Here is a 12,114-nt window from a genome sequence, read left to right on the forward strand (position 1 = left end):
GCTGGCACCTGACCAAAATGACCAATGAGGAGACAAGATACTTTCAAAGCTGGAGGAGGGGGAAACAAAGGGTTCTCTCTGTCTGTGTGTTGCTTTTGCCGGGACCAGAGCAGGAATGCAGGTCAGAACTCCTGTAAAAAGTCAGTAAGTAATCTAGCTAGATATGTGTTAGATTCTGTTTTGTTTAAATGGCTGATAAAATAAGTTGTGTTGAATGGAATGTAGATTCCTGTTTTTGTGTCTTTTTGTAACTTAAGGTTTTGCCTAGAGGGATTCTCTGTTATGAATCTGATTACCCTGTAAGGTATTTACCATCCTGATTTTACAGAGGTGATTCTTTTACTTTTTCTTCAATTAAAATTCTTCTTTTAAGAACCTGATTGCTTTTTCCTTGTTCTTAAGATCCAAGGGTTTGGGTCTGTGTTCACCTATGCAAATTGGTGAGGATTTTTATCAAGCCTTCCCCAGGAAAGGGGGTGTAGGGGTTGGGGGAATTTTGGGGGGAAAGACGTTTCCAAGTGGGATCTTTCCCTGTTATACTTGTTAGACGCTTGGTGGTGGCAGCAATAAAGTGCAGGGACAAAAGATAAAATAGTTTGTACCTTGGGGAAGTTTTAACCTAAACTGGTCAAAATAAGCTTAGGGGGTTTTTCATGCAGGTCCCCACATCTGTACCCTAGAGTTCAGAGTGGGGAAGGAACCTTGACAAGGTGTGTGTGCTCGCCACATGCACCAGTGCCAGAAGTTTTTCCCTTAGTGATATTCATAGGGGACCGACTCTGCCACCCTCTGGAGTGGCACCCGTATGGCGCAGTATGAGGGGTGCTGCTGGGCCCCCCCCACCCACAGTTCCTTCTTACCGCCAGTGATGATGCTGTAACATCTCCTTGCCTCAGCAAGCTTTCTCCTCTCAATTGCTTGTTGGGAACTTTGTTGTATATAGTCATTGAAAAGTTAATAGTTTTAGTTCCCTTTTAGTGTAGTTTAATGTTAGTTGTAGTCCCGGGTGGGACTTAGCCTAGGCATGCCCTAGTCCCTGGGCTTCAAACCCTGTGACTGTTGCAGAAAACCTATGCCAGTCAATGACCCCCACAGTAGCTGTTTGAGGTGCTCGGGGGAAATCCACCTCAGCGACAAGTGTCACATTTGTACAAGTTTTAAACCTCAGACCGAAAAGGAGCAGGATATTCGCCTCCAAGCGTTCCTTATGGAGTCCGCTCCTAGCACTGTGGCCTCGGTGTAGAGCGCGCCACCGGCGCCGACTGTGGACTGGCACTGATCCCCCTCCCCGGTACTGTCTAGAAAGCAAAGAAAGACTGGGAGGGGACGTTCTCCTGCGTCCCGTAAAGGGAAGGAGAGGGCCGGAGGAGAGCAAAGACCCACAAGGGGCAGCGCTTCACCTCTGGATGGAGGTCGGGCCCAATCTCCCGCTGAGCGGGCTAGCCCACTCCAGGACCCACCATGGGAAGCAGCAGAGGCATTCGGCACCTGGCAATACGGTCCACACCAGAGGCCTTTCAGGCTGCAAAGAACATTTTGTCCCTACGTTTTGTCCATGCTGGCCACGGAGGTGCCCAGCTCCAGGGGAAAACCTGCTTTGGGACCCTTCCAATGGTCCCCATCAGTGCAGCACCACTCTTCACTGCAGGGAGTGTCCCACCAGCGCTCGCCTGCACAGAGCCACCACACCCTGGACAGGGCTCGGCCCACCTGTCAGAGTCTTTGGCGTCAGTCCCCGGACTCTGGGCAGCACTCCGCAGGCTGGGGGGAGATGATTGCCAGTGGAATGGCACAGACCCGCAGAGGTGTGGAACCTGTCCCCCCGCCTTGGTGCCAGGAACACCCAAGGCACTCTCCTGATGTCTGGCGCTGCTCTGGCGGTTCAACCTGCCGGTCCAGAGAGCCCTGTTACTGGTCGCCGGTACGGTTCACCACGGGCGTGCTGACGATCCCCAGTGTGGCAGACTATTTGCTCCTGTTCCAACGTGACAGACAGCTCGCTAAGTGTCAGGCATAGAGCACTGGATTACTGTTGCTGATCCGCCAAACACCACTATCAGTCACTGGGATTGCGGTGCCGAGCGTCACTGCTCTCATGGAAATCTTCAGCGGAGCTCCAGGGTCAGCACCGACAGCATTGTCCTGGTCCTGAACATGGACCTTCCTCCAATAGCGAGGAAGAGTCCCTACCAGTGGGTCAGGGCCACCCGTCAGAGTCACCGTTTTTCCCCGCAGCACCTCCTGGTGCAGTGTGGCCTCAGGGCCTGTGGCCTGCCCCCAGCTCCTCTGTTAAATGCCCTGGGGTTTCTACAGCCTTCACAGGGGCATGGGTCGGTCTCAGGGGAATCAGACAAGCGGGTTGGCGATGGTCTCCTGCCTGCCTCCCCCCCCCCCCCCCCGACACAGATGTAACCCTAGAGAGGACTCCACTGGGTACCCGGCTGCAGTGGAGTTACCCATGCAGGAGACGACATAGGTGGCAGAACCACCGGCACCCGCCTCCTCTTCATGCTCGCCTGATGAGTGGATTATGGGGCCCTCTCACCCAGTGCCTCAGGATGACACCCAGGCTCATCAAGAGCTCTTAAAAAGTGTTGCCTCAACCTGGGGCTTGAAGCCGAGGAGTTGGTGGAACCCCAAGACTCCCTCTTCGACGTGCTGAGTTTGGCAGCCCCTGCCAGGGTGGCATTGCCCATGCACGAGGGAGTGGTAAAAAGACTCTGTGGCAGAAGCCTTCATCACTGCCCCCCATTTCCAGAGGGCAAATACTATGTCCTGGTAAAGGGGTACAAATATTTGTATGTTCATCCTGCCCCAAGCTCTCCAGTTGTGCCCACAGTCAATGAATGTGACAGACAGGGCCAACCCCAAAACACATAAATACAAAGAGGCTCGATCTCTTTGGAAGAAAAGTTTATTCGACTTCCAGCCTCCAACTGCGAGTGGCCAATCTCCAGGCCTTACTTGGCTGCTATGATTTTAACATCTGGAAGTCTTTGGCCAAGTTCTCGGACTTGCTGCCAGAGGAACCCAGGAAGGAATTCCTGGCTATTCTCGAGGAGGGCAAAGTGGTGACAAGGACAGCCCTTCAAGCATCCTCAGATGCAGCAGACTCTGCAGCCTGAACCATGGCCTCAGCCATCTCCATGAGGCAGGCATCCTGGTTACAGTCATCGGCCCTTTCAATGGAGGTTCAGCAGTCCATCCAGGACCTTCCGTTTGATGTCCTGGCATTGTTCTCTGAGCAAACAGACACAAAACTACATGGTCTGAAAGACCCAAGGCAACCCTGCGCACCCTTGGCCTGTACACCCCAGGGCTGGCTAGGAAGCGGTTCAAGCTGCAACAGAGCCAGAGGTTTGGAAGTCATCCTTGGTTGCAGCCCTACCATAAGAAGGGCAAGACCTAAAAGTGCCGGCAAGGCCACCAGCCAGCATCCTCCACTCAGTCGAGCTACACATGTAGCCAACAGGGTGGTAAGCAGGCGTTTTGAGGGAATGCTTGAGGGTGACCTTCCAGCCTGTGTCCTGGATCCTGCTTCACGGCTTTTCTCCAACTGCCTGGCCCCTTTCCTCCCTGCCTGGGCCTCCATAACGTCGGACCGATGGGTCCTCAGCACTGTGGCTTGGTATACCCTTCAATTTATTTCTGTCCCCCCTTTCCTACCCTCCTCCCCATCCCTCTTCAGGGACCCCTCTCACGAGAGCCTACTCACTCAGGAGGTGCAGGGCCTTCTGCAGGTGGGAGCTGTGGAGGAAGTCCCCCAAAATTTCAGGTGCAAGGGTTTTACTCCTGTTGTTTTTTTTAATCCCACAGGCCAAGGGGGGTCTAAGACCCACCCTGGACCTGCAAGACCTCAACAAATATCTCAAGAAGCTGAAATTTTGCATGATCTCCCTGGTCTCCGTCATCCCTTGGATCCGGAGAGACTGGTACGCCACCCTTGATTTGAAGGACAAATACTTCCATGTATCGATATCCACGGACACGGACGTTTCCTGCGCTTCATGGTGGGGACCACCCACTACCAATTTCCAGTGCTCCCTTTTGGCCTGGTAACAGCCCCGAGGGTGCTTACCAAGTGCATGTCGGTAGTGGCGGCTTACCTCAGACATCACGGTATCCAAATTTACCCATACCTCGATGACTGGCTCATCAAAGGCGGCTCCAGGACCCAAGTCCAGCGCAGTATCAATGTGCTACAAGTCACATGCCATGCTCTGGGCCTGTTGATAAACGAGCAAAAATCAGCGTTAATCCTGGTCCAAAGAATTGAGTTTATCAGAGCGGGACTCGACTCTACCCGAGCCAGGGCATTTCTACCGCAGGACAGGTTCAGGACAGTGTCAGATCTCATTGCCAGCACACCCACTCACCACAGCCTTAGGCAAAACAAACATCTGACTGACACACTATAATTAACTAATTTATGTACAAATTAAATTATATCAGATTTCAGATCAAATGTAGCTTCTATGTCATCTTCTGTATTTTTGGTTATTCTCTGAGTGGATAAGTAATATATCCAAGTGAGGTATGTGCATCCAAACCCTTTGAAATTAGAGGTATAGATTCTCTAAAGTCCTTGGTACTGATAATATACATTAAAATAAATATATAGCAGTTGTGTTAACTATAGCTTCTAAATTATAAAAAATGTTGAATCATAGGGTTTAAGGCCAGAAGGGACCCTCCAGATCATCTAGTCTGACCTTCTGTATATCACAGGCCCCCGATACCACCCAGTACCCCCATACTAAACTGGATATGTGGGTTGACTAAACTAAACACATTCAGTCAGTCTTATCTGGACAGAATTAGATTAATGTGGGATCAGGAAGGAATTCCTCAAGCCCCTCAGTGTTTATTGGCAGGGAGCATGTTTTTTCCACCGCTCCTCTCTGTAGCATTGCATAGGGATCATCTGTTAGGATCAGGCAGGTCTATCCCACATAACTGATTTGCTGCAGAAATTGGTGGAACTTGGTCCATGTGGTCAATGTCTTTTGTGCTTCTGTGTATGTGATTTATACTTTATTATTGCTGTAATCTTTGTGTTCATCTTAAACTACGGGTTTCTTTTACTTGCATTATATTACATTGTATAAGATTAATTGCAGTTGGTAAGAGAGGAAGGTGTTGGAGCAAGGGAGCTAAAATCCAGTCCATGCTTCAAAAGGAATGGTGTAATAACATGATGTGAGCATCTTTTCATCAGGTTAACCTAGAAAATATAAATTACATTTGCCAAAAATAATCCCACTGGGTGAAAGTCACCCTCTGTTACCCTGATGTTACTATTACTACTTGTGTAGTACTGCACCACTTGGGTAACGCTTTAGGTATTCAAAGGGCTGTATGGACATTAACTACTTAATCCTCACAACATCCCAGTGAAGTAGGTAGATATATGGTGTTATCTCCATTTTGGAAATGGAGACATCTAGGCAGAGAGGTGAAGTGACTTGCCAAAGGCTACACAGCCAGCCAAGAGAAAGGCCAAAATTAGAGCCCGAGAACCCCTAAAGCCGAGTGAAATTTGGAATTTTTGTCCTGCAGGAGAGTCTGATATTTCAATATTTGTTTTCATCCCAAATAGAGCTGAAAATTGGAGATATATGTTCTTTGCAGAGCTAAATAGTCTAAAAAATTTGATTCAGAAATGTTGCAATATTTTGTTTCAATGTATTCAGCTGAAAGAAACCATTGACATTCTGAAATAGGTAGCTTGGTCAGAAGGGAGTCTGCATCACACGATGGGAGATGTAGTCCTACCGGGAGCCCAGTCCACAGGAGAGAATGGGAGCCAGAATTAAAACTGCCATGAGGCAATGTGTACAATAGGAAATGCAGTTGAATATTGAACTGACTCGAAATGCTTAGGTTAGTTCAACAAAATGAAATACTCTGATTTGGGCTGAACTGACCCAAAGCAAAATATTTTTTTAAATTTTTTCGTGACAGAAAATCAAAATTTGGGGGTAAAATTGAAACTTTCCCGGGGGGGGGGGGAGGGAAAGGAGTGGATTTCAATTTTGTGGAAAAATGCGTTTTTATCAACAAATCATTCTGACAGAAAATTCCCAACTAGCTCTACGCCCAACTCTGTGCTTGTTCCTCATTAAAATTGGGCTTTATTAGGTTTTCTTCTGATAATGGGCATGCCTTTTTAATTGACTGGGAGCCCAGTACTGCAGTCTTCATTGAGGCAAAACTCTTGAAGTCAAATCAGGTAAATGCTGCAGAACTGGTCCTTAGAATTGTAAGATGCTCATTATTTTATACACCAGGGTGGGCAAACTTTTTGGCCCGAGGGCCACATCTGGGAATAGAAATTGTATGGCTGGCCATGAATGCTCACAAAATTGGGATTGAGGTGCAGGAGGGGTTGAGGGCTCTGGTTGTGGGTGCAGTTTCTGGGGTGGGGCCAAAAATGAGGAGTTCAGGGTGTGAGAGGGGGCTCCAGGCTGGGGTGGGGGAGTGAGGTGTGTGTTGGGGGGGGGAGTGACAGCTCCAGCTGGGGGTGCGGGCTCTGGGATGAGGCTGGGGATGAGGAGTTTGGGGTCTAGAAGCATGCTCCAGGCTGGGACCAAGGGGTTCAGAGGGCGGGAGAGGGATCAGGGCTGGGGCAGGGGGTTGGGGTGCGTGAAGGGGTGCAGGCTCCAGCTGGGGGTGTGGGCTCTGGGGTGGGGCTGGGGATGAGGGTTTGGGGTGCAGGACGGTGCTCTGGGCTGGGATTGATGGATTTGGGGAGCAGAAGGGGGATCAGGGCTGTGGTAAATGAGGAATGGGGAGAGGCTCAGGGTTGTAGGCTCCCGGTGGCACTTACCTCAAATGGCTCCTGGAAGCAGCAGCATGTCCCTTCTGCGTGCTAACCCGTCCACAGGCAACACCACCGGAGGGGGCCATTGGAGCGCGCAGGAGCCGGGGAGGGGCATGCCACTGCTTCCAGGAGCCATGTGGGGCGGCCCCCGACCCTGCTCCCCGGCTGGAGCGGGGCAAGCCCCAGACCCCGCTCCTCAGTGGGAGGTCGAGGGCTGGCTGAAAATGGCTGGTGAGCCGGATCCGGCCCACAAGCCATAGTTTGCCCACCCCTGTTATATACTGTAAAACCTGTATGAAGAGATCACTCTTCTTTGTCAATCTCTGTTTTAAAAGACTACCCCTCCCCAAAGTATTCTCTACATCCTAAGTGTTCTGCTTGCCCTTAAGTCGACAATAATCTCTGTTAAACAACCAACTTTTCTAGGCCCTTTGTGACGCTTTACTTTCTGGACATAATGTGTGGACCTCCAAAGTGACTCTGTAAAGTAATGCACTTGAACTTTTCATGGGTCTTTAGGAGCTGAAGGATGGGCCATGTATCATTTAGAGGGTCATTTCTTCTTAGGATTTACAATCAAATCTCAGATTTTATCTATCTCCTTAATGTCGCACGGTATCAATGATCTCCACTCAGGCAATATATAGGCTCTTTTTTTTTTTTTTGGTAGATGTGCTAGAAATGTAGTAATAAACTCCATGAGTAGAACTTATTTTGAAATTTATGTATAGTGAATATACTCATTCATTGACTGGGTTAATCTATTATTTTTACAGTAACCATCCACAGCATATTGCAGCCTAATTTAAGGCCATCAATCTACAATCCTAACTCAGGCAAACCTCTCACTAAAGCTAATGGAGGGTTTGCCCGAATAAGGACTGCAAGATCTAATCCTAAATAATTATTTAATGCCTGTATTCCATAATAAAAAATGTGGATATGCAGATGTCTTTGTAATGACATGATGATAGTCTCATATGTATTACTGTGGGTCTCCTAACCAAGGGTGGATCAAGGGATAATCTAGCTGCTCCATATTGAGACTCCAGTTTAAAGCCAATCATGCAGTATTAGGCTCCACAAGTTTGCTACAAAATTGAATGAGAGGTTGATGGTTTTAAATTGCATTTTAAAATGTAAACATGAAGATAGGCTATGGCAGTGTATGCTTCTAATTTTAGATTTTGACATTAATGAGCCGTGAGTGATGATTATATTTTGTAAGGAAGCAAAGATTTTTGAAATGGCTAGCCCAGGAAAACTACTGAGAGATTACTATTAAAAAGTCATCATTTGCCAGTAGTTACTACACAGTGGTGTCTGGTATGCTGCAGTTATTTACTGTTCTAAATTTAGAAAACATACATAGTGACTTAAACAGCATGTTAGCTGCATAATTGGGTTGGGTGTTGACCATGCTGGCAGTGGTTTTCTGAAATGCTTTGCCTTGTTAGCATGTGTTGATCCTGCTGGGAAAGAGTTAAGTGGGTTCTGCTGACTCACTGAGATGGGGCTTGTTTTCCCACCTGGATATAAGGGGAGTGTGAGTGGCTTTCTAGAGAAATTTCTAGAGAAAAGGAGCAAGGATATAGGATGGGGCTGGGCAGTCTCTCTATGCCAGTGGTTTTCAACCTTTTCATTTGCAGACCCCTAAAAATTTTCAAGTGGAAGTGTGGACCCCTTTGGAAATCTTAGACCTAAGCTGTGGACCCTCAGAGGTCTGCAGACCACAGGTTGAAAACCACTGTTCTATGGTAATGACAATCTTTCGTGGACCCCTTAGACTATAGACCGCGGTTGAAAAACACTGCTCTAAGCAGCTAAGTTTTGGGCTTGCACTAAACTTCATTATCTTATTCCTAAATTTTTTGTTCATAAAGCCATATCACAGGAAAGGGTTGAGTTTTTGACTCTATGCAATATGTTTTAGAGCAGTTTGGGAAAGCCACCTGCTCACAGTCCTGTATTAGAAAGTGTGTGTGTGTGTGCGTGCATAATCTGCCCTATCCAGAGTGACAGCATATAGTGCATGTGCCATCAAATCAAAATACAGCTGGTAGGTGTTATTTTAAGCCTGCTGGCCTTGACCAGGCCAGCTGTTCAAGTGATCTAAAGAGAGAAGCATTTTGGTAAAATACATTTTTGCAATACAGCATTCATGTGTCACGTTATAATAACCGATTAAATCAGAGAATGGGGAGAGGGATTATTAATAGGCTACTGAAAATGATTTGTTCTGTGAATTTATGAAATATTAATGTTCAGAGTCTTCTTATCTGATCTGAGACCATCTCCCCACATCACAGTGTGCGCAAATGGTCCCTGTAGGAATGGGAAGTTAGCATTAGTTATGTAGGTGTGATGGGGAGGCATGTGTGCAGAGTATAAGCTGTCCTTGCTAGCAGCTGCTGTGCTTCTTCTGTGTACTACTTCCTGACTGTACACCTGCCATTCCAGGGTGCTACCAAAGGTACAGGAAGTGAAGGTGGGAGCTGTGACCCTGCTTCTCCCTTGGCACTAGCTCAAAGAATTAAAGGAATGGTCCCATTCGAGGGCTTCTGAACCCTAGGAAGAAGTGGAGGAGGAGAGCAAAATAGCTGCAATGGCCTAGTGCAGCTTGACTTTTTAAACAGCTAGCTAACCCTTCTCTAACTTAGCTGTTTCTAGAGATGTCACTTCTTTGTGGCCGAACTATAGTTCTTCTTTTTCAAAACCTGGCTCTTTTTAAACACATGAAATGTACTGGATCAATACATAGTGACATTAGTAAAAACGCAATTTTCTTTGCACAAGGTTCCTAATGTGCTGCACCACCAGCAGAATGGCAAGTTCTGCATCTTTAAAATGTTCTCTGTACCTTTAAAATACTACTAATGTTCATGTTTGCATGGCAGAAGGTGGCAAAGATACTTTAAAAGATGCCATAAACATAATTTAAATACAAAAAATGGCTCAGGCTGTGAAACAAACTGACAAAGACCAGAAAAGATTTGGTCTGCCCTACTATTTTTTTAAATAAGTAATTTAGTAAAAAGATCCTACAAATGTAAAGCTAACACCTAGAAAATGGTATTTCTGGTATGCAACATGTTACTCGGTACCATGTTAAGCTCTGCTTATTCGGGATAGAGCTAGGACTGGATTGCTTAGAGTTGGGATTGGATCTGTTCTGGATAGTCATGCTGTAGCATTGGTGAAGCCATATTAAGTCCATTGCTGGGAAACCTCAGTCCTTTGTGTGGAAGGTGCACAGTATTTTGTTTGGATGCTATATCATTTTTATTTGTAATAAATGTACTTTATTGTATTTCATATTTTAATACTTCCATTGCCCCTGCAGTGATGCTGCCATTCATTAATATTCCATTAGAATCAATAGAACATCATCATTATTGATGTGAGCATGGCTGAAACCAAATACAATTTGCTAGACATTTCTAAACACGAAATAAGACACAGTCCCCCTCCTAAAAGACAAATCAAAAAATGACCCCACACTAAGTAAAATGGCCATGGTGGTAGTTGGCCATGTTCGGTAATACATATGAATAATAAAATGAGCTATTTTTTATCATATAAAATCTCCAAGTACTCACAACCTACCTATTATCAAACTAGAAAACCCTTGCACATCCTAGTACATTGTACAGTGTAACCTGCACTGAGTACCATCTCCTCTAGGCCAGCCCTTTCTCCTAAGGAACCATCTTAGAGTCCCTAAGGTTTCTAGTATGTTTTTTTTTTTTTTTTTTAACCTGAAGTTAGATCGGCTTGTACTAGGCTACCTATTTTTGTTGGTCTCTTGGATGGTTGCTTAAGACAGGTTTCATGCTATCCTAAGACTGCACAGTAAAGAATATCATAGTTTTTTAACTGAAAAGTGTAATTGTTCATATTTACACTGATAATGAAAGAGGAATCTCCACATTTCTAGGTGATGCTCTCATGTAGATAATTACATTATTATCTGCCCAGCTAAATACCATAGCAAGACGGTCCACTGGGATACAGCATTGCTCCAAAACTGCTGTCTGGTGGTGCTTGTGTGGACTTCTACATGGACAGCTTGTCCTACCACGCTGCTATGTGAGGGTCCCTCCATGCTAGCAGCATGGTTTGCTCTCCATTTCTACAAACCTGCAGAGTTGAGCGAGGAGACTCCTGTGACTATATCATAGAAGTGAATGTTGCTAATGCCATGTTGTTTTCCACTCAAAAATCTGAAGAATACTCAGGGGAGCTGCTTGTGGGGTGCAGATACTCCCTTGCTTCCAATATGATATAAGTAGAAGATTCCTCCCCCCGCCCCATCGGTCACTCATACGAACCAGCTAAGAATTTCAATCTAATCAGTACCAAGTGAATTTAACCTTTAGTTGTGTTTAAAAGACACATGCATTTTTGAATTCACAAACTCAGCAGAGTTAACGCTTATTTCCTGAGATGTGAGAGTGAAAAGGAAAAGGTTAATTAGAACCCGCATCTGATCTCTAGCATGGACTCTGTAGGATAGTGGAGATTGAATCTAATGTGTGTTTTTTGGATTCACTTTTGTCGTATTCTCTGTGTGTGTGTGTGTGTGTATATGTATGTACATAATAAATCTCAAAGATTGTTGAAAAGATACCAGTCAAAAGTGCCTAGTAATTTGGGGTCCTTGAGACCCCTTAAAAGGTCCTGATTTTCAGAAAACGCTGAGCATCTATCTGAAAATCCATGCCCTTCAAGGTGATTCAAGTTGAGCATCCAAAATCACTATTCACTCTCGAAAATTTTGGCCAGTTTATTTTCATCAGTTGCTTTAATAATAAATATACTACTTTCTGCCTATGTTATCAATGTTAAAATATTTCTGGGAGAAAAATTTTGGATATTAATTAAATTCCATTTTAATTCTCCCCTCAACTTACTTGGAATATTCTTATCTTTTCAGAAACTCTCCTATATGAAAGAAGAAATGGATGGGTGAGTATTTACACTGCCCTATACTTTATACTGTAAGGTAACAGCTATAAAGCTGAGTCGTGACATTTTGTAAATCTTTCTCTCGTTCTGGTTTCTCGCCAGCGCCTGCAGTGATTGGTCCTGTGGGTAAGTCATTTTTACTTTTTAAAGCTTGTGGCCAGACCCTGCTTAATTTAGTTTACACATTGCAGATTTTGTTTTTAGTCTTAAGTGATAAATGATGAAATTCACCCTGGTGCAGAGGACTCAGGACTTAAGTAGTGTGGAGATCGCTTGTGCAAGCAACAGGCAGAGTGTCCCAGCATGGTTGGCATGTTCAGAGC

At 45.7% G+C, this 12,114-nt stretch overlaps 1 protein-coding gene across 2 annotated transcripts in view; it reads left to right on the forward strand.

Annotated features, from left to right (window-relative positions):
• IMPG2 (interphotoreceptor matrix proteoglycan 2) overlaps nt 1-12,114 on the forward strand; it is a gene marked incomplete at both ends in the record, with an annotated part of 86,214 nt that overhangs the window by 31,548 nt on the left and 42,552 nt on the right. For both annotated transcript variants that reach the window (XM_084629426.1, XM_084629427.1), the window contains 2 exons: nt 11,760-11,791; nt 11,894-11,917. In XM_084629426.1, the coding sequence (XP_084485552.1) occupies nt 11,760-11,791; nt 11,894-11,917 (56 nt within the window). The remainder of the gene's footprint in view (nt 1-11,759; nt 11,792-11,893; nt 11,918-12,114) is intronic.

This window comes from Lepidochelys olivacea, assembly GCF_965140295.1.
Source record: "Lepidochelys olivacea isolate rLepOli2 genome assembly, chromosome: 1".
Classification (NCBI taxonomy): domain Eukaryota; kingdom Metazoa; phylum Chordata; order Testudines; family Cheloniidae; genus Lepidochelys; species Lepidochelys olivacea.